This window comes from Eretmochelys imbricata, chromosome 3 (assembly GCF_965152235.1).
Source record: "Eretmochelys imbricata isolate rEreImb1 chromosome 3, rEreImb1.hap1, whole genome shotgun sequence".
Classification (NCBI taxonomy): Eukaryota; Metazoa; Chordata; order Testudines; family Cheloniidae; genus Eretmochelys; species Eretmochelys imbricata.
The window spans coordinates 42882563-42906505 of record NC_135574.1 but is presented as its reverse complement, the minus strand read 5'-3'; the positions used below and the strand labels follow the sequence as shown (position 1 = coordinate 42906505).

General features: G+C 39.2%; 1 protein-coding gene across 1 annotated transcript in view; it reads left to right on the top strand.

Annotated features, from left to right (window-relative positions):
• Nucleotides 1-23943, top strand: part of CSMD1 (CUB and Sushi multiple domains 1) — a 1692034-nt gene that overhangs the window by 1092414 nt on the left and 575677 nt on the right. Inside the window, exon 11 of the mRNA XM_077812120.1 lies at nucleotides 13882-13985. Within this exon, the coding sequence (XP_077668246.1) occupies nucleotides 13882-13985 (104 nt within the window). The remainder of the gene's footprint in view (nucleotides 1-13881; nucleotides 13986-23943) is intronic.

Sequence of the window (23943 nt, the reverse complement as noted above, 5' to 3'; positions counted from 1 at the left end):
TGGTCTATATGGTTAGAACAGTAGATGGGGACTCTGGAGACCTGTGTTCAAATTCTGGCTCAGACACAATTTTTTGTGTGACCTTGTATAAATCATGATAATGTATTAACCGTAGCACCACAATCAGCAAATGTGTTGTCTAACTTTACGGTTCTTGTTCTCTCCGAAGGCCAAATTCTGCTTACCATTGTGCTCATTAGTATATTAGCTAACATGGTGCATTTTCCCAGTGTAGTCAAGGCCATAGAGTTATGGTAGAATAGTCTGATTTTGGTTTTTTTTTTGTTTGTTTTCCAAGTAGAAACAGTAAAGTGCAAAGAAGTCATAAGTAAGAAAAAGTCACATGTCAAAATTGCCCTGATTCTGACAGGAGGAGCTCTTCTTGCAGCTCTGAATGTCTGGGGAGATGCAGAGGTATTGTTACCTTTGTTCTCCCCTGCTCTGGCTGCAAGAAAAGGGATCATGAAGGACCTGCCACAGTCGCTGTTCATCTCTCAGTGATCACAATATGCTGATCATGTTGTGACCGGTTAAGCTATTTAGGGCAGCTTTGGGTCAGGAGAGTAATGCAAAGTCACTCTAAATTTCACTCTTTTTGATGCTCCACAGGCTTTATTGGCTGAACTTATAAATTCCTCAAATTGCAGTTTTTTGGCTTGCAGGTTTGGGGCCCCAAAGGCTTCATCTGTGAGGCATTTAAATCCCTTGAATACCAGGTCCAGTGAAACCTCAGCTGAGCCTTAGCTAAACAAAAGTCTTGGATTGCCTCTGAGTTTTTGATAGAATCTTAGGTCCTGCAGAGTTCCTAATTCATTTATATTTTGACACTTATCATTGGTTGGTTTGTACCTCACCATCACATCAATGGAAATGTCTTTTGCTGCTCAAAACTCTTTGTATATCTCCCTGCTGTGTGGACATCTGCCAAGCTGCCCTGTCATTTCATTACCCAACAAAGTTTGAGCTAAGATATTCTGCTAAATCTGAGACTTTACCTTTGCATTTAAAATGTATAATTTTGGAACTGTCTTTTTTTATACACCCCCTTTGATTTTTATATGGCTTCACTCAGATGAACTTGTTGGAAAGGCTCGTTTTCAAATCATTACCAGCTGCTAAGAAGAAAATGGATTTTTGAGAATAAGACATGCATATTGCAATGTCAGTTCTGAGAAATGATCAACTTTCCATTTTAACACAGAATCATATGACAGGAGGCATTTAATTACTAATTCCTTGTATCTGTTTTAGTATATATCTACTGTCTTATTTCTTTCTTTTCAAGACCTTTTTTCTTTTCACAGACAAACTTGAGTATTAAAATTTTGCAATTTCTGTACAACCATGTAATGAAAGCATTGAATAATATTCTTTACACAGTCATTTTTATCCCAAGGTAGAATGCATGTTAAACTCAGAGCAAGGTGACAGTAAAAATATTTGTGTACTTAAACAACTCAGTATTGTTCAGTGTCATTCTTTTATGTATGTATGCATATGGTCGGTTTTACTGAGAAAAGATTTACTTGCCAAAGCATGTGTTGAATTGCTGTGTGATGTTCATACACTTCAACTGTGCTCTCCTCCACTGACCATGTATTAGATTAAAAAGAAAAGTGGGATGAACAAGCAGAAGTTGGCCTTTTCACCCTTGCAGACCTATGCTTGGCTAGAGACCGTGCAGGAAATCCCAAAGCTATTTCCTGCTCTTCTAGCTCTACTTAAATTGGAATAGGAACTGCCTGGACAACCAGAGAGGCCATGTGCAGTAGTTGCTGCTGGGACACAGCAGGCCAAGAGTCTGAGCTCTGGGTTGGGAGCCGGCCTAGGAAGCAACCTGAGCATGTGCCTCCTTTTGGCCTGCTCTGAACATGAAAATCCACCAGCCACCAGAGACCAAAAGGTAGTACACACACCCTGTTCAGTTATTGCTGCAGGCTACTGGGACGGTATGTCTGCTGATAAAGGTGGCTGTTGGCTGATAAAGCTCATTGTTTGTTACTGATGAGGGTACTGGAGTAATTTCTGAGTTAATTCCTTCTTCCCCAAAGGCTGTGGGAGGGTTTCTCCACTATAAGCCCAGGGTGGGAGTTTGGAATGAACTACCAGCTAGGGCAGGGGTGGCCAACCTGTGGCTCCGGAGCCACATATGGCTCCTTGTATAGGCACTGACTCTGGGGTTGGAGCTATAAGCGCCAACTTTTTGATGTTCCTGGGAGGGATTACTGCTGAACCCCTGGCTTTGCCACAGGCCCTGCCCCCACTCCACCCCTTCCCACCCTATCCCTTGAGCCTCCCGTGCTCTCACTTCTCCCCCCAGAGCCTCCTGCACGCCACAAAACAGCTGATCGGGAGGTGCGGGGAGGGAGGGAGAAGCACTGATCTGTGTGGCTCCCGGTGGGTGGGAGGCCCTGGGAGCGGGGTAGGGGAGCTGCTGACATATTGCCGTGGCTCTTTGGCAAGGCACATTGATAAATTCTGGCTCCTTCTCAGGCTCAGGTTGGCCACCCCTGAGCTAGGGGGAACTGTCCACCATGCTGCTTTTTCTGAAACATAGTCATCCTGGTTCCCAAAGAAAACCATTTTCTTTGCAGAACTATGTCTGGTTAAAAGACAACCATGACACAGATGCTTTAGCAGTATCCAGTGAGCCATGAATGGCACCAGAGGCAGGGAAATTCCTGTCTTCAGTTCAAAAACTGGCTTTAAGAAATGAGAGAAAGAGCAATAAACCCTTAGAACCATTGAAGTCAGAAAATGAGAAGTTATTAAATCATAACGTTATGCATGGTGATAAGCTGCTTCCCTAGTGTCAGCGGCAGTGTTTAAGGATGACAGTGTAAATCCACTGAATGTTGTTATTGAACTGTACGGACTGAACTTTCAATAGATTTAATTTCCATTAGTATCTTTTGAACCTCTGACATGTGAGTGGATTTCAAATTATTCAAATGGTTTGTATCATTCCCAGTACATATTTTATAGAGATACTTTAAGTAGATCTAATTTTCTGAACCACGAAAATCACCTTCCAAACTCTCTTCTTTCACAAATCTCCCAAACACTAACTCACCTCAGTAAAAATGCTGTCACTCACACACATTTTAAAAAGAGGCAGGGGAAGAGGAGAAAAAATATTTTCCAAGATGGAGCCTTGCTCTTGGTCTCATGCTACATTTCATTTTGTCTATCTGCAGATAGATCATGAGTTCCTCTGCGTAAAGTTCTTCTTTATTTTGTATATCACAGATCACACTGTCACATAACAAATGATTAATAATAGTACAGTTCTCAGTACTGACTCTAAGCCAGTAGCAATCCTTTTTTTCATAATACAAAATGGGAAACTAAAAATGTTCTATCTTCTATTCCAGTTTACAAAATTGTGTGTTGACAGTGTATCTGCTACCATGACATTTCACTGGTGAAACAGGAAAGTTTAATGGTTGAAAATGCTCCTATATTTAGCATGAATTTATAATCTGAATAAATAGCAGTTATGTTTTTTTAATGTCTGAGATTACATATGTTCAGTGAAAGTCAGGTTCCTTGGGAGGATGAGAACGTACATAGACATAATCTGCATTACCTTTAATGAGTTTGAAATTATACTGAATCATCTTTATTGTCTAGGAAAATATCAGGGGATCCCTGGAATAGTGTCTAGCATATGTCTAACTTTGCAAGCTCTTTCTAACCAAAACTTTTCTATCCCTTGCTGGAGAATTTGCTATGAATGATAATGTTATTTCTTTCTATGTTTTATATATAAAGTGAAAATGTATTTAAAATAAAATATTCATTCCTTAGGGAAACAATTATTAATCTTGCAAATAGACCTTTTAAAATATTTTTACAATTTATAAACAATATAAGCTCTAAAATATGTTTTTAAAAGTCTTTTTTTTGCAAGATTAAATAATTTAGTTTCCCTAAGGAATTGGTATTCCATTTTAAATAATGACTTTTCTCTTTTTCTGTACCTGCTTTCTTTCATTGATTGACAATATTTCAGACTTGTTCTGTTGCCTTGTTAGATTCAAGTAGTTGAATCTACAATCAATTAAAAACATTTTTGATCTTTTGAATTCACTTAGTCATTCAGCTAATGAATAAGTAGCTGCTGACCTTTGTTATGGAAGTCCATTTTAAATGCCTAAGACAGTCTTAGAGAATGTAAGGTTAGGTTGTATAACCTTAGAGTAATGAGTGCCTGCTTAGCATAAAAACCTCATTTTTCTCAAATATTTTAAGTAACAATTATCATGAATTTAGTCCAGTCCCTCAAGGTTTTTCTGCCACTCACACAGAGCTCAAAATTCATGCACTTTTCATTGTCCCAGACTTGTGGCAAGAAAGACAAGATGCAAGGGATGTGGTTTAATTAGACCACAACATTATTAACTTAACTTACGGGAATATCCAGCAATAATTCATACAATAGAGGTAATGATTTCTTCCTTAATTGCTTCAATCTGGTGCAGTGTTGCCGTCAGCCATTCTGCCCTCCACAACTGGTCCCAGCCCACTGCTAGGAACCCAACTCCCACTTCTCATATGAGACAGTCTCTATGGGCTTCTTTAGGAGATGCCTTTCCCTCAGTGACTTTGGCTGAAGACATACAGTGGAACCGTGGTCCTAGTATTAGCATGCATTCTCTGATATTCCAAGCAAATATTCTCAGCTAGAAGATGTGCTTGGTGTGCAGTCCAGATTAATGAAGGAGCTGGAGAAAAATGATAACATGACCTCTAACACTTCGTTTATGAATATATCCTTTTAGCCACATATGTCTTCATGTGGTGGAAGTGCAGGGAATCCTATCCTTGAAATATGAATCAGTGTTTGAAGTACCTCTTTTGTTTTGAAATATCACAAAGATTTTGGAATCTGAGGGAATATGGTGATATTTCTACCTTTGTTACTGCAACAATGGCTTTTTTTGCTTTCAAATGCACTTCCAGCAAGTGTTGCCTATTATAAAACAAGTTGCAGAATCAGGCGCATACTTTGGTTATCACACACGATTTTCAACCTACCCATTTCAGTTGGGGAGAAGATGCACGATAGGAAAATGTAGTATATTATTACAGCTAAAGCTAACCTTTTTGATGCAAATACCACCATAACTGTAAACAAATAAAATAAATATAGTCGTACAATATTTGTAGGCTTTGAAGCCCCAATACTAAATTTTAGTTTGTGGCATGCCTTCAACCTCTGTTGTGGTATTCTTCCCTTCCACCAGAAATCTGCCTAATGACTGAGACTAAGGTCTTTGGTGTGCTAGTGATGTTGAGTGCCATATATCTTCTGGTCAATGTCATTTTGCCTTCTTGCCATTGAGTAGTTTGTGTAATTATGCTTTAGTTCCCATCAGGTGGCTTTGCTAGCTTCAGAGAATACAACTTTACACTGAATCTGATTTTACCTTTGTCATAAATATAAAGGGAAGGGTAAACCCCTTTAAAATCCCTCCTGGCCAGAGGAAAAATCCTCTCACCTGTAAAGGGTTAAGAAGCTAAAGGTAACCTGCTGGCACCTGACCAAAATGACCAATGAGGAGACAAGATACTTTCAAAAGCTGGGAGGAGGGAGAGAAACAAAGGGTCTGTGTGTCTGTCGGTATGCTGGTTTTCTGCCGGGGATAGACCAGGAATGGAGTCTTAGAACTTTAGTAAGTAATCTAGCTAGGTATGTGTTAGATTATGATTTCTTTAAATGGCTGAGAAAAGAATTGTGCTGAATAGAATGACTATTTCTGTCTGTGTGTCTTTTTTGTAATTTAAGGTTTTGCCTAGAGGGATTGTCTATGTTTTGAATCTAATTACCCTGTAAGGCATCTACCATCCTGATTTTACAGAGGTGATTCCTTTACCTCTATTTACTTCTATTTCTATTAAAAGTCTTCTAGTAAGAAAACTGAATGCTTTTTCATTGTTCTCAGATCCAAGGGTTTGGGTCTGTGGTCACCTATGCAAATTGGTGAGGATTTTTACCAAACCTTTCCCAGGAAGTGGGGTGCAAGGGTTGGGAGGATTTTGGGGGGAAAGACGTGTCCAAACTACATTTCCTAGTAAACCCAGTTAGAGTTTGTTGGTGGCAGTGGATATTCCAAGGACAAAGGATAAAATTAATTTGTACCTTGGGGAAGTTTGAACCTAAGCTGGTAAAAGTAAGCTTAGGAGGTTTTCATGCAGGTCCCCACATCTGTACCCTAGAGTTCAGAGTGGGGAGGAACCTTGACAACCTTATTGGAAAGTAATAACTGAAAAATACTTTCACCACATCTGGTGAAAATTATTGGCTTGTATCATGTTGGTTGTTATTTTTCATGCCTTATGGGCACATTTTTATTTTTGTTGTTGGCATTATGCAGATTGAGTAGCCTTTCCATAGCTAGTGTTTCAAAAAGATCTAATTTAAAATCCCAGATTAGCTTCAAGGTCCTCTCTTCACATCTTCACAAAGCATTCAGCTCTAAGCAGGAATCCTATTTCAGAGTTTGTGCTTCCGTATTTGTTGCCAACATGAGAGACTTTCACACCCTCAAAAGATTTCTGATTTCTTTCAGGATGTCATTTATTTTAAATTGGCCTCTTTATGGAGTATTTTTAATCTCTAATGTCTGTCTCCTCCTGTGCAATTGTATGTTTAATCTGTTTGGACATCTGTCAGTCCTCATCCGCAAAGGAAACCTGCACAACGCTTTCAAATGATGAGGCTGGGAGATTAAATTAATAACACTGCTAGACATTATAAATTGTGGTCTTAAAGAAGACACTGGATTTATGGCTTATTACAAGAATCTGTAACTCAATACCCCCCCACACACACCCTTTTTTTGTCCTGTGACTACAGGGGTGTTAACAAGCTACTTCACCTTGAATGGTCCCTCTTAGAATATGTGCTAACTATTTATGCCAAACTATCTGTTCAGTCTTGCATTTCACTGTGACATGCTTAGTACCTTTATCTTAGTACGTGTAGAACTGGAAAGCTTGTCTCCGACCACCAGGAGTTGGTCCAATAAAATATAATACCTCTCCCACCTTGTCTCTACAGATATTTAAGAGATATTTTAGTCCTTGTTTGTACTTGGCTATTAAAACAAAACATTCTGTTCTCACTTTGGGCATTAGCTATGTTATTGCTGTTTATTGTAGGTGGAAATTTCTAAAAGGGCCTAAATGACTTAAACACAAGCCCTGTTGAAAGTCAATAAGACTGGTACTTTCAGGCACTTTTGAAAATCCCATCCTGCAGCTTTTCCTGTCTTTTCTTCTGGGCGATTCCTATAGTCTTTTAATTTCCAGTGTTGAGAATCCTGATTGATGATAAACTTAGAGAAAGGAAAACTACCAGCAATTCAATGTCTTTGCAAATGTAATTCTGCCAGGAATGTCACTCATTCACTTAGCTCCAATCAGCAAAATTAGCCTCTTATCAGATGTCTCAGGGCTGGCATCTTTCTTTCTTAAATAATCATTTTGAATTGTCTTATATGGGACCCTCACCTTCCACACAACAGAAAACTGCTACATTTTTTTTGCAAATCACATTATACCTGAGTATATTGTTGTCCCTGAGCAACCTTAACTGGTTTTGAAATACAATTTGTTTTGGTATGGAATTAAAATATTGTTTAATGTGTCCAGTACCGAATATCTGACTTATAACATTTATAACTCTTCCTCTAATATCAACTCTCAAAACATGAAATTAACTGAGGAAGTGGGTTCAAACAAAATATGCTGACAACTAGCAGACTCTTTTTTTGTAAAAACACTGATAGCCTGGCCTTTCTGCACCGAATGTGTGTGGACACACACAAATCTCACTGTTGACACTCAAAAGAAAAAAATATCTATGTGTCAGACATGCACAGGTGTATGTAAGGTGGCATGTACATTATACGCTAGCTATTTGCAAAGGATGGATTGAAAGAAGGACCCACTGCAGATAGCCTGGTCCACATTTAGAATGCGTTTCTTTCTGGTGGTTGTGAAAATGAGGAAACACCACTGGTTAATGCCACCATAGTAATTTTTCAGTAATTTGTTTGGCTACCAAATGAGTTGCATATTTTTAGGTGTCCAGAAGTAGTCTGGAATGGTTATGGCTATCTAGAGTTTTTCATCATGGGGTATCTTAACGAAACAATTATTTAATAAGCTAAACAAAAATAGTTTGTATTTAATTGCAAAATTCACTTAACTATGGAGTCATGAATGGAACCTTTGCAATGATTCTTTTTTTGTCGTATAACCATCATTATATAACACAACAGAGTCTGTGATTGTATTGGTGCAATCTCTTTGAAACAACATTTTTTCAATACATACATTGTACATGTGTGCACATACAAAAACACTACCCCCATGCCCCAGTATTACAACCACCTCCCCAAAATGAATCCACTTCACTTACAAGGTAGGAAGGAGAAGACGGAGAGTAATGTTGTTGGTGGGGTTTTGCTTATTATTTTAAGTATGTGAGAGGCATTCGGATACTAGTGTTGATGAAAAAATATAGATACTTAAGTGCTAAATATAATTACATTATTTTTCACTCACTATATAAATCTCAAAATTTTGGACAAAGATCAACGACCATCATTATCTTCATTGTACAAATGAAACTGCTAATAGGGTAAATGTATTGTCCAAGTTAACACAGTGAGTCAGTGACAGCCCAAGGAACATAACATAAATCTCTTGACTCTGTATCTACTTGGATCCACTGCATCATGCTTTCTCCTTGACCTTCATTTTTATTAGTATAGAAGAAATTATCTTAAAAAAGAATACTGGATTTCAATTTTCTGACCTTACTGTCATAGGTGATCAGGTCCACCGTGTTTTCCCTATGAATAATCTTCACAATTACTGGGATTCTGTGCTTCTTATTATGGATTAAACCCTATTATTTTTGTATAATTTACTCTATTAACAATATTCATAGCTGATTTGTAAACTGGAATGTAAATAAAACAATATGTAACAAAATGTAGCATATATATGATTCATTACTACTTTAAGAATATATTCAGTCATCGCTCTTTTGGTAAATAAGACTTTAATTACTGTTGCTTTAAAACTGATTTATGTGAAGCTATGTTTTTTATTGTCAAGGAGAACAGCTATACTTTTATGCTTCTACATGCTTCTCATATTGTTCCTTGGCTTTATTTTTTCTTGACTTAGAAATGAAAATTTGGCATGTTAATCATTGTTATAACCTAGGGACATTAGAGGGTGCAGCTAGGCGCAGGTGGGAACATGTATTATTCAACCTTCATGGTAGTGCCTATAATGCTCCTGGTTATTGAAACATAATGCAGTCTAGTGAAGTACACTTTATCTCTGCATCCGGCAGATTTACAAATACAGGCTATAAAAGGCGCATATTGTATGCAATAGATCATTGAACTGGAATGCTGACATATTGCCAAAATAATTTTGCATATGGTTTGGTCATATAATGATTTCTTTTAAGAGCTAGGCCTGCTGGCACCACTGTACTTAAGGTTATGTGAGGGATTCCATTCGTCCCCTCCATTTTTAATGGTGTGTAACTCATCTGCAAATAGTCACTCCATCTTGAAATTCAATATACAGAGTATTAATCCAGAGGCATATTTAAACTCAGTATTTTAAACAAACTGCATTAGTTATTTTGAATTATAAATCAGCATAACAACTGAATTCTGGGGGAGCATTCAGATATGGGTATTTGGTTTTGTACATTTAAAATGGCTTTCTTCTTAAAAAGCAACGCTGAAGTATATTGGTCTATAATGCTGTTGTCTTAATGTTGTTTTTTTACATCTTTTTTATAACTGAGTTATTTAACTTAGTATATCCCATACACAATAATTCATTTTAGAAAAATAAATCAAAAGTTCTTTAGCCCAATGAGACACTATTCATGTCTGGAGCCACACAAGAGAGCTGTTTCACTACAACAGAAGCCAGTGCAATTGTTTGAGGGAGAAAATTGTGTAGCAATACTTACAGAGGGCAGAATTTGCCAAGAAACAAGCTGGACTAATTTTCATGGAGGTTTCTTACTATTATTATTGTTTGTATAGCACCCAAAAGAGTACTAGGTACCACTAGTACAAATAGGAAGATACAGCCCTGGTCCCAAAGAGTTCACAGTCTGGTTTCAGACATGATGAAGGTGGGCAACTGTAATAGCAAGAGAGTTGAAGAAAGAGGTGTTTCAGTGACAGGATAACATCTTTACTCAGCAAGGCAAATGCACATCTTGGTGCAGGTATTCAGAAGTCCAAATAAAATAAATAAATGTCTGATTTATTTCCTGTATACATATTGCTGAAGTGGCTTATCTTCTAGCATGTTGATGTAGATTGTCATATAAATTCTATACAGGAGTTCAGCCTCCCTAAGAGAAAGTCTCTATCTACGAAAGTTCTTTTACAGAAAGATTCTTGACTAGGTAAAAATGCACAAATTCAAAAGCAAAAGTTTTCTTTGCCTTCGGGCTTTAACACACAGCCTGCTCCCACTGAAACCCACACAGTGCAGAGACAAGACACAACATGAGTAAGAAAAGTCCATCTGAGCAATGGTAGAAAACATGCTTGAAAATCAAAATGATAAAACTTGTTTGATCAATATAAATAACAGGGATGACAAACTGACCTTCCAAGTAAACAATCTGAAGCATCAGATGAAAACAGTAGAGGATTATTCTTCTTTGAGTTGTTGCAGATGTGTATTCCACTTATGGGCATTCATGGCAAGTGCACTGCAGTTGGAGACTTTTTTCCTATAACGGTGCCCACCGGGGCAGCATATGTGTTGTATATCTCCTCTTGGTCCTCCTGTAGCTATATAAGGGTGGTGCCTCCCTGATCAGTTCCTTCTTACCACAAAGAGCCTTAGTTGGAGACCCCTGTGTGTGAGTCTCCTCCTGGCAGTTTTTCTTCTCTGCATCACAGTTGTGTTTCTGGGCCTTACCCTGTACATAGTCTTAATAGTTAGTACTCATAGTTTAGAGCTCTTTGTTGGTTTACTTAGTTTTTTATAAAAAAAATGTGATGCATAGCACTGTGGTGTAGCATTCTCTGGACTCTTATAGCACTGCCCATCATGCAGGGTTCAGTCCCTAACAGTGGGGCTGAACCCTGCATGACCTGGAGTAGTGGGTGGGCCTGGGACCTGGAGTAGTGGGTGGGCCTGGCTCCTCCCATCAGCTACTAGGGAAGTGGAGTTGAGAAGAGGCTGAATATTGAACAGTAAATACCTCCAGAAGGGGATCAGATGGTTTAGTGGCGCAGCTGGAGAGCTGGAACCAGAAAGGCCCAGAGCAGGTGAGGACAGTGTCTCCAGGGAGGAAGCTCTGGGAGTGTGGCCCCATACCAGAGCCAGGAGTTTTAAAGACTGAGCCTGAGGAGGGCTACAGACACTGAACAATGGATGGGTACTGGGATGGGCCCTTGTTGTACTGTATATCCCAGAAGGGATCTGTTTTGTTTCGCATACAGACTGTGTGTGTGACTCGGCTGGAGTGCTGAGTCATTGAAAATTGACATGAGAAACCTCCAGTAGAGGTCACCGCTGACTAAGAGTGCAGGCCCATGCACAAGGCTAGGAAGCAGTCACAAGATATCCAAGATATCCTAGAGTATTTGCTATGCCTGAAATTATCAGGCCTGCCATTGAGTTCTCTGAGGGTGCACCTTGTGGTGATCTCAGCTATCTAGCCCCCTGGCTAGAGAATAAGATATGCAAAGAATAGGATATGATGGGCAAAGTCAGAGGAGTCTGTTTCCTTACCTACATGAGGCCAGGAAAAAATGGGAGATAGGTGGAAGGTAGGAATGTAAAAGGTTAACAAGTTAGCATAGGCTTACTGTTAACCAACCTTAACCATTAACACCAGTGGCCACACAGCAGCGGGAGGGACCCCAGCCCTGGCCATGCCAGCCTGGTGGGAGGGACTCCAGCCCCAGCCGGGCTGGCCAGAGCAGTCCCAGCCACGTCAGGCTGGCCGGCCAGAGGGACCCCAGCCCTGGCTGTGCTGTGCCAGCCAACCTGCGGGACCCCAGTCCGAGCTGGGCCTGCAGGACCCCAGCCCGGCCACACCATACCAGCCGGCCGGAGCAACCCCAGCCCTGGCCGTGCTGCACCGGCTGGACCTCACCCCCTCCCTCCCAGCCCCAGAGTGGCCCCAGCTGACCCGCACCAGCTGGCAGGAGGAACCCTAGCTCCAGCCCCTGCCATGCTAGGTTGGCCAGAGCGACTTCAGTTAATGGTTAACCAGTTAAATGATATAATTTTAATCGTTTAACTGGTTAACTTTTTAAATCAATATTTAGATCCTAGTGGGAGGTGGGAGAGTTTTCCCAAGCCTCATTGAGGAGTGGCTCTGTCATGTAGGGAGAATACTCAGGAGATCAAAGCCATCAGCTTTTTAGCTGCTTTTGCCAGAATAGTGGCACAAAATGGCTGTTGCAGGAGCCAGCACAGGTGCTGACTTTCCAAAGTGCCGGGGGGGTGGAGGTGGGGGGTGTGCTCAACCCCTGGCTCTGACCCAGGCCCCGCCCCCACTCTGTCTCTTTCCGTCCAGCTCCACCTTCTCCCTTGAGCATCCTCGTTCCCACCCTCTCCCTCCCAGCCTCCTGCACACCATGAAACAGCTTTTCGTGGCGGGCAGAGGCACGCGGAGGGAGGGGGAGGCACTGATCTATGTGCAGGGCCTGCCGGCAGGCAGAAAACACTGTGGGGAAGGAGAGGTTCTGATAGTGGGGCTGCCAGTGGGTGCCCTGGAGCACTCATGGAATCTGCACCTATTGAAGCCAGGATCTGGCCCCAATACTGTTGTTAGTCCAAAAACATAAGCAAAAAGAGCACCCTCCTGTAAACAAATTGAATCACAGGTTGTTCTGGTGTAACCAGACATCAACAAGATAAGGACACAATGAATAACTTATTGAGACAGACTATCTGCTGAAAACCTGATATATAGATAAAGGAAGTAAAAGGAGTAATATTAGTGACTGCAGCAGACTGACTCAGAGCTGTAATAAGGTCCTAATTCTGGACTCATATTTTTTTGTGGAGCTTTATGAAAAGAACATTTCTGTACTTCATACTATGATTTTCAATGGAATACAGTAAATATATGAAATTTTTTGGAGGGAACACTTTTTTTTTCTTTCATTACGATTAGAATTCATGGAAAGTTTATATTGAATACTCAGTAAAATCAATTTCTTCATAATATCTTCTGTGTTAACAAATTTATAGACAGTAGTTAAGGAGTTCTTAGATTTCTCTTACTGATGTACATGTACCATCCCTTACCTCGCTCTCTCATGAAGTGGACAATCTTTAATAGTTCATCCTCATCTCCTTTTTTATTTTATATTTCAATTGAAATGGAAAATATTCTGTAAGGTATTTCTGAGTTTTTCATATTTATGGTTTCCAAAAACGTGTAGATATAATGATATTTATTGCACTCTATACTTTAGAATGGCTTTCTTTTATGTCACTGTATATTATTGTACTTTTCCAATGCCAAAATATCAATATCAGTATATAATAATAATAACTAAAATAAAGTGCTATTTTTATTTATTAACTTTAAAAACTATCAAAGGATGTTGCTACCCTTAATACCTTTATCTGAAGACTTCTTTCTTGTTATTAGACAACATGAAAATTTTTATGTTCAGTTTATTTTTCTGTAGGTCTTGGTCAAACTTAAACAACAATTATGGAAGTCGATGGGAGTGAGGATTTTAGGGTTTGACTCCAGAAGCTAAAGCATTTGTTAAACATATTACAAATCATCTAATCTGTAGGATATAATTTAATTAAATACGTATCTTTTCATTCTAATAGGTCATAAAGCTAGCTTTTGAAGAGTTTGAACTGGAAAGAGGATATGACACCCTGACTGTGGGGGATGCTGGGAAAGTGGGAGACACCAGAACAGTGTTGTATGTGTAAGTACACTTCTTAAATAGTTATGGTTTGATATTTACTAGCATTCACATTGGTTTTCTATGTTCTATATATATTAAAATTAGTGACTCAGAAATATGGTTTGCTATGAAGTATGCCTATTAGATCAAAAGTCTGAAACCATATCACTGAACAGAAGCTCAAGAATTCATGTACACAAAGCCAAAAGAGAAATTTAAAAACAATAAAGTATAAATAAATCTTACCACAAAAAAGTAATTGAGTAAAAGAAAACTTTGTCAGCCAGACACTGTATCATGTCTCAAGATTCCTGAGTTTATGCCAGTTTTAGCAAATCAGTGCTGTAATCTCTTTTTTTAATTAATTACTTAATTAATTAATCCCACCACCTGTAAGGGAACTCTGGTGAGTCAGCTACAGTGGAAGATATATGTGCACAGTCTCTCAAATGAGAAAAAAACAGTTACCTCTACAGTAACTGTTGTTCTTTGAGATGTGTTGTGCACATATACATTCCACGATCTTCTCACCTCCCCCGCTACTTTCGATATTACTTAGACAACAGTGCAAAGGAATGGAGAAGGAGACAGCAGCCATGCCCTTTTTATGCCCTTGGCTCTGAGCATGAATAGAGAGGGGTGGTACCACTGCCTAGAGATACTGCTGACAAAAGTCTCCAACTGGAGTACATTGGGTATACATACACCAACACAGGAATGTATTTGTGCACAACTTATCTTGAAGAACAGTTACTGTGAGTTAGGTAACCATTTTTTAAACTAGACACATCCACTATTTGAGTCATAAACAGGTGAAAACGGAATGTTACAAGTTCAAACTGAAATTTTGAATTTAATATAAGTACAAAAATATCTGAGATAAATAAATTAGCCATGAATAAATATGAAAACTGCTAATTTTTGTTTCAAAACTTGGGATGTGGTGTGTAGGAGCTAGATATAAAGGGGCTTTTGGTTAATAGGATTTTACTGTATCTGACAACTTTTAGGGCATTTATAAACCTTTCGTACCATAAAGAATGAACGTAAAGTATTTTTTTAAAGAATAGATGTATGTCACAAGCAGAATTCCTATAGCAAGGCAGGGAGAAGATGAGTCCAAGAAGTCTACTAGTGATTACTATGCAAATCTAATTTCCCTAGGAAGCACTTACATAGTATGGTAGTGAGTGTTACAGAAAAAAGCAGAAAGGGTCTGCTCATTTGTATGAGGCTTCCAACCCCTGAGCAGCATCATGCATCCTGGATGAAAAGCAGCTGCACTTCTTTCCTCCCCTCACTCCCCCCCATAAAATGATTGTTCCTATGTTTAGTGTGGTGCCTTTGTGCTGTCAGCATATGAGGTAACAGCAGAAGTCTCTTCCTTCTACATCAAAACTCCTTAATTAGTTAACACCAGGAACATTTGAACTACACAGGGCGCCTTGCATTCAAATCATGAAATGTATACCACACAGCCCAGTTTTAACTGATCTTTCTAGAGATTATAGGAAGGGAGAAAAATCTTTCCTTCAAACAGTTCTTTTCAAAGGGACAGTTGTTAAAATGTGGGGCACACCCCAAATAAATTCTGAAACACCTGAACTATTATCTATGTCTGAATAACCTGAGTCCTTCCCATGCTGTCCAACATGGTTTAGGGCACAAAAGAGGCTCCAGCATCACTACCTATCATGCTGTTTGCTGGAATGGCCACCTTGTTGTGTTTTTTATGAGCTTAGGTTGTTCACCTATCACTGAACTCCCAAGCTGAAGGACAAGTGGACTGCTTTTTGTCTGGCCCATACCCTTTGAGCTCTCTGACTTAGGTGGCCATACTAGGAATTAAAACTCCCACTGGCATATCTCTCAGGGTCTTGGGAACACACAAGACTTCCTACCACATCAAGGTGAAATCCCCTGGAAAGGCTGTCTGAATGACTTGTCTTCTAATACTAATAATTGGGGATTCCCCTGAAACCAAATATTTTTCCTTAATATGTGTAATACCTGGGTTTGAATCAGTATTCTTAGTATCCTCATATTTGGGGGATTCCAGAAAAACAATTGGGATCAGCTTTGATATCTGACTGTTGAGCTGAACAAGCTTATGGGTGCCCCACCAATTCTGCTTCATGTCTTAGTTTTTCAAGCATTCAGGAGTAACATTTATATATATAACTCATTCTGTATAGCACTGAAATGCCTCTGCCTTATGATTACAGTGGTTTAACATAACCTGCACCACCACCAACATCTGGTTAAGACAGGAAATGAATAATAACTGATTAAAATAAATTGGTAGTAGAAACATAGGTAGGTTAAAATATAATGGAATTGCATTTTCTTTAGGATGTTACAGTGCTTATTAAATCTACAGAATAGGAAATAATTAGTTTGATCCCCAAGTTTTTATTATGACAGTATTTGTGTAGTTATACTTGCATCATATCCTGTTAAATACTGTATATTTAACATGCACTGTGAATTTGCTCCATTTTGTTTTAAAATAGGGGGATATAAAGGGACTAGTCTTAGTGCATTATAGACACAGTTACTGATTGTTTCATCATAATTGAAGGGGCTAATATCAAAATGTCAAAGTAATTTTATCATCAAAACTTTCTATTAGTTGGTGTTAATACCTCCTTTTGTAATAAAAGATTTGAACAGTGCCTTTCAAGCTTTTTATGATTTCTGAGGGAATGAGGCAGCTTACAGTGAGGCTTCCATTAGAGTGGTTTAATTTATAAGCTCTTTAAATATAATGCCAGGGCCTTGTGCTGAACAGGTTTCTCTGGGCAGCCTAAAGGCCAAATCTTTATGAAAGTCTCTTTAAAATATCACCTACAAAAATTCATGGGTATGTCTACCTCTTTCTCGTAGTAATGACAGATCACTAGGTTTAGAGTCTTGATCAGCTAATTATGCAAAAATAAGTGCTTATCTGAACCCAAACTAAGCCCCTAAGCCTTTTGAGTCTTTCCTTACCACACAAGTTATTTTCTGTAAACATACAAACAAGCCAGCTCCCCAAAAGTTATCAAATCCCAACCCAACTACTGATATTGGAGGGGGAGGGAATGAAGTGCCCACTTATTTGCTTACCCTCACTGCAAAATTCATAAATGCTAGCTAATTCTAGGATGTGGGGAAAGAAATAGAGCAAGATGCCTGTTCAGCCCTCCAATGGAAAGGGCTACAAGGAGGGACTGGGATTGGATGACCTCCCTCCCTGACCCCAGAAGACTTGTACAGAAAGTGATGCATGGGAAGAAATAGGCTGCCAGCTGCCTTTGGAGATGACCTATCCATTGTAATGACAATCTGCAAAGCTGTCCCTAATGTACAATTCATACCATAGTTTGGTCATTCAGATCACGATTTTCCTAGTGTAACATTGTGACCTATTGCTCAGGTCACCCAGAACTGTGAGCCATCTGTTACCACTCCACCTCAGCAAGAGTGACCTTTGCTGTGGCTAAACTAGGTCTCAGCTTCCTGGCACAGCAACTTGTCTGCCTTTCCAGCAAACGCTTCAGGACTCTACCAGTCCGAATCTTGCTCTGCAGGTAGCAATCAGGGAACCCAAGTTCCTGAGTTCCACAGAAACATTTTTCTGCAGTGTTCAGTCGCTCTTAGTGGACTGTCACAGAAGTTATTAAGTTTGCTGCATCCAAAGAGACTGAGCCCAAACAGCCTGTTAGGTTAGCTAAAGACTTCCATTTCTATATAACAGCACTGAGGTGGTTTTTGTAATAAAAGAAGAAGTAGTTTATTAACAAACCACATATGTTTAAGTGATTTCAAGTAAGAATGAAAGAGCTATGAAAGGTTACAAATAATGGCTTTCTAATTACTACAACTTAACTTCAGCAAGTTACAATCGATCTAAGCAGATTTCTTACCTATATACTCAGTTCCAAAGATTTCAACCCCTTTGGTTGAAGGATGAACCTTTCTCAGATTTCAGATTTCTCTTTTGTCCCTCAGGTGGTAGAAAGTCATTTTGGCATCTATTTTTGCTTATATTTTCCAAAGTCCATTTTCTCTGTTTTTTAGAGCCAGAAAGTTTAATCAAAAACACTTCAGCCATTCTGAGAATGAGGTTAGGGAAACTTACGTTGTTTTGCCAGTGTTAAAATTTTGTATAACAGTTTCATTAAGAAGGTTTGGAGCAGTGACTTAAAGTTGTGTGTGGGGGGAAAGGGGGTCAGGGTTACTTGGAGATGAGAGTGGTGACTTTTACTGTCCACCTAATTCTGGCCAAGTTATAAGTCTCTGTCTCTGTTTCGCATGTTCAGTAGAGGCTGGCAGCTAAATTCTTTGAAGATTCCATTTGCAACAAGCATGTTGCTGCCCAGGGCTCCAGGGACTGAGGAGAACTTTTCTTGTAAATTCTCCTCCTTTTTGCTACGGTCCACTATACTGCCAGGCACCAAGCCTGAGTTTGGAGTGAGGCTCTCTCCTGTGCTCTTAATATTTCATGAACCAACATATCGGCCTGCAGTGCTTTTACACTTTTTGGTGGAATTATTCCTCCAAAACTCTTGGATGTGCTTTATTAAACTTTAGTTTCATGGCTTTACTAATTCTGTCACATCATAAACCCTTTTCTGACTTCAGTGGTACAGAATGATGAACAATTTTGTTTGCTTGGTGCCAGTAGTATGAAATCAGGAGTTGGTGAGCCAAAACGCAGCACATTAAGTCATCTGTTTGAAAAAGGAACAATGTCTTCATGTACTAGTTTTCCATAAAATAAAGTAAAAATAAAAATCAGTTTTCTGCACTTGAATTCATAAAACTGCTATGATTACCTCCTGTGTTCCATCACAAAGATATTTTTATATAATCCCTGATCCTTTTCTTCTCTTCATGCACAGTTTAGAAAACTAATGAAGGTTTAAAAAACAATCTCAGCCTTCCTAATTGTTAAAGAACAGCCAAGCTTCTTTTTTTTTCCCCTGCACATAGCTGGGAAACACATTTTAGTTTTAAATCTTATTTTTTATAGTATCTAGAAAGGGTCAAAGTGAGACCCTTGTCCATTATCTTTGAAAACTCATGGCGATCCAGGGAAGTCCCGGACAACTGGAAAAAGGCTAATGTAGTGCCCATCTTTAAAAAAGAGAAGAAGGAGGATCCTGGGACCTGCAGGCCAGTCAGCCTCACCTCAGTCCCCAGAAAAATCATGGAGCAGGTCCTCAAGGAATCAATTCTGAAGCACTTAGAAGAGAGGAAAGTGATCAGGAACAGTCATCATGGATTCACCAAGGGCAAGTCATGCCTGACTAATCTAATTGCCTTCTATGATGAGATAACTGGTTCTGTGGATGAACGGAAAGCAGTGGACATGGTGTTCCTTGACTTTAGCAAAGCTTTTGACATGGTCTCCTACAGTATTCTTGTCAGCAAGTTAAGGAAGTATGGGCTGGATGAATGCACTATAAGGTGGGTAGAAAATTGGCTAGATTGTAGGGCTCAATGGGTAGTGATCAATGGCTCCGTGTTTTGTTGGCAGCCAGTATCAAGCGGAGTGCCCCAAGGGTCAGTCCTGGGGCCGGTTTTGTTCAATATCTTCATTAACGATCTGGAGGATGGTGTGGATTGCACCCTCAGCAAGTTTGCAGATGACACTAAACTGGGAGGAGAGGTAGATACGCTGGAGGGTAGGGATAGGATACAGAGGGACCTAGATAAATTGGAGGATTGGGCCAAAAGAAATCTGATGAGGTTCAACAAGGACTAGTGCAGAGTCCTGCACTTAGGACGGAAGAATCCAATGCACTGCTACTGACTAGGGACCGAATGGCTAGGCAGCAGTTCTGCAGAAAAGGACCTAGGGGTTACAGTGGACAAGAAGCTGGATATGAGTCAACAGTGTGCCCTAGTAGCCAAGAAGGTCAATGGCATTCTGGGATGTATAAGTAGGGGCATTGCCAGCAGATTGAGGGACGTGATCGTTTCCCTCTATTCGACGTTGGTGAGGCCTTATCTGGAGTACTGTGTCCAGTTTTGGGCCCCACACTACAAGAAGGATGTGGAAAAATTGGAAAGAGTCCAGCGGAGGGCAACAAAAATGATTAGGGGACTGGAACACATGACTTACGAGGAGAGGCTGAGGGAACTGGGATTGTTTAGTCTACGGAAGAGAAGAATGAGGGGAGATTTGATAGCTGCTTTCAACTACCTGAAAGGTGATTCCAAAGAGGATGGATCTAGACTATTCTCAGTGGTAGCGGATGACAGGACAAGGAGTAATGGTCTCAAGTTGCAGTGGGGGAGATTTAGATTGGATATTAAGAAAAACTTTTTCACTAGGTGGGTGGTGAAACACTGGAATGCATTACCTAGGGAGGTGGTGGAATCTCCTTCCTTAGACGTTTTTAAGGTCAGGCTTGACAAAGCCCTGGCTGGGATGATTTAATTGGGGATCGGTCCTGCTTTGAGCAGGGGGTTGGACTAGATGACCTCCTGAGGTCCCTTCCAACCCTGATATTCTATGATCCTAAGAGTATGGGGTTTTTTTTTTGTTTGTTTGTTAGTTTGTTTTGTAGGGTTTGTAGGATGTGGAGTGAAGGATTTTTAGTGGTTTTGGATTATTTTTTATGTTCCGGTTAGTTGAGTACCTAGGAAGTTGGTACAATGAGACTCAAAGTAAAAATAGAGCCAAGCTGAACTGAGGATATCTGTGGACACTAGCTGCATATAGCAGCATCAACAGCAATGTTTCAGAGTGTTAGCATGCCATATGGGTGCAATTAAGTATACAAATAGCATAGGTAATTTGTCACCTGTGAAGAATAGAGCATTACTGTCAAACTCAGTCTGTCTCTGTACAAGAGGAAGAATACTTGCAAAATCAATGAAAGGTCAGTCAGTCCAAGGGGAAAAATGCTTTAATGTATTGAGAACTCAAGAAATGGCTGAGACTGAGTTCTGTTAGAAATTTATACTTCATAATGGAATTTAGTATTGCTGGTGTAGAGATCATTGACTTATAAAATACTTAGCTCACTTTATGCAAATTGAGCTTCACTTTATGTAATTTTTTTTTTATAAAATCTCCAAGAATATACAGTTTTTGTTGAACAATACTGTACACAATAAAAGAAGTCAAAGAGAAAAAATAGAGGGTAAAGTTTAAACAATTTTTTTAAAAATAATATGGAATCTTGATGGTGATTATTATAACAATAATAATTAATATTACAATGGCAGCCAAAGAACCTCAGTCAGGATTGGATCCCCATTTTGCTAGGCGATGGCCAAATAGCAGACACAGTCTTTACTCCAAATAGCTTAGTCTAATTAAAGAGAGGATGCAACAAGTATAACAAACAATAGGAGGGAAATGGGGAAGGGAGCCAGAGGTTAAGAATAGGAATATCATATGGCTACATAGGCTAAAATTATGCACAGGTGATGGTTCCAAAATATTTGTAGGTTTTTTATTAACATTTCCAAATTTCTCTGTCAAAATTGTAACACTTCTCCTTCATTCCCTTGCAACCAGGAAGAACTGACCCTAGATTCACTGAGGTTTTACATGATTTCATTTGTCTTTGTTTTCCCTTCTGCGTAGCCTGTCCCAAACTGCCCAGCTAACATTACTAGTTCTTAGAAAACAAACAAACAAATTGATCCCACCTGCTACTTCAGATATTAATCTCCTTTCCTCTATATAAGCTCCCCATACCCCAGTGAGTGTCTGCCTACTAGGGATGTTAGGGTTCACATATTCTTTCCTTCTATAGGTACCAGCAGGCACCAGCTGCAAGATGGCAGAAAGTCCTTTGCTCAGTTATAGACGTTGTGCCTTGATATCACTGTGATTTGCAGTTACATAGGTGCCACTGGTGGCCTGCTCACTACCTAATAGCTTCTTCCAAATATTGTTATCAAAAAGGACATCATAGTGATTTGTAATTTAAATTGACATAGAAATTATCTATATGGAGGTTGACTCTCACCTGCTTTTACTTTGGTAACATTTTACACCCTCTCTTACTTTGGTAGCATTTTATATACCTACTCAAGTTTAAACATTACACAAGGTGTAATGTGGTAGAGAATCAGGGCACAGATCATATCATCCACCACAGAAATACATTCCCCTCTATGGCAAATTTCTTGTTAATGTCTACTAAAGGAATACTTCTTAGTTTGTTGCACTCCTGTGTACTTTTCTGATTCTGTGATAGTGGTACTGATGAGATTCAGATATGTAAAATCAAACTGCAAGAGTAACTTCAAAAAACCAAAACAAACCTGGAAATATTTCTTATATGGCGTTTATTTCCCTTCTGCACCACTTATACCCTAGAATTAACTTTCTCCTCGTTGTTAACTGCCATTAGCAGTAATGAGAGCTCAAGGGATAGAATCAGACCTCTTGTATAATATTTCAAGTAACAATTTCTGGTTAGTTATTAACTCCCATAGGATCCTTCTAGAAAAAAATGGTATACAATGGATTTCCTACTCCTTTGTACATACAATTTTAAGTCCACTCTGCCTTCAGTGTGTACAATAATTCCTTTCACTAACTGCCAAGAAGCATTGTTGCTTGTGTTATTGCAGATGCAATCATCAACCTAGAACATAGATGCAAGTATTTTTTTTCACAATACCTTTCCAAATTATTTTTCTATCAGAGTGTTGTGTATAGGGCCTCAGCCAAAGCCTAGCCATATGTACCTTCAAAGTAAACATTTTCCAATGCAAATTATTTAATATTTCCTTCTATTAAATATATACATTTGACACATCTGCCAGTCTACTGTGGGTTCTTTGTCTCTGGGGAAATTATGCTGTTAGGAACAGACCAATCACTTTCTAAATCAGGGTTGAACTTTTGATAAATCCTGTAGTTCCCTTAGTATTATCAGGATGTTGTCAGTCCTCCCATATTTACACTTTTTTTAATACAGAAAAATCAGTGGATTTCACTTACATTTCTGAATCAGCTCTTTCTCTGGACTTTTCTGATATGAGGTTAAAGATATTTTTTCTTTTTGGAAGTATTTCATCAGAATTTCTCTGCCATTAAGCAGTTTCTCAAAATGGCTGACCTGCAAAAGAAAGCTTTGTGGCTGGAGTAGCACTTTAATCCGTGTTCTACATTCTGTTCTCCTTTCTATTTCTATGTTGAGGGGAATTTAAAAAAAAACAAAAAACAAAAACAAACTGAAAGTAAGCTTTTTATTCAGCAGTAAACTATATTGTTAACAACAGGCACCTGGCCCTAAACAATAGCAAGGAACAACAACAACAAAATTACTCTGTTTATGGAAAACCAACTGCTAAATTAGGCAGTTAATGGCAGCACCTAAATACTGTGAGCAATAGTCAAAATGGCAGAAAAAGAAACAAATCTGTAAACTCATCTACACTATCAAAACAGAAAAGTAGATAGTCTGACAAGACTACAATTACAACCCCTTGAAGACTTTCAGCTACTTTCAAGACTGCTAAGTTTCCAGAGACGCAATCAGGCTTTTTCAAAGCAAGATGGAACCTACCTATCTCGTTGGATTTCGGAATAGAAGTGCCTTTCTCCTTAAGTAGGCCCATCTACACACAAAATTTCTAGTATCAGCCTAATCTGAGGATTAATTTTCCAAATGTGGTAAATGCCAATCTTTCCTCCATAGATGAGAAACCTCTTTAGACTGCCGAGTAGTGGAAATTGTCCAGCAAGTCTATCATACAGAACTGAAACAATTCTTTATAGTTACTGTCATAGTCTGCATAAACATATATTTCTTGCATCTATTGAAGACATGAACCCTATTGCTAGTCCCTGAGAGAGACTGCACAGTTATTACTTGCTATTTTTTGGTTATTTATTCCGAAAAGTTCCACTTGCTCCAGCGTTTACCAAAAGAAAACAACAAACAAATGAAAACATGCACTTTACTGGTCTTGCATCAACTACCAGAATAATAGCTATGAGAAAGAAAGAGTCTTATGT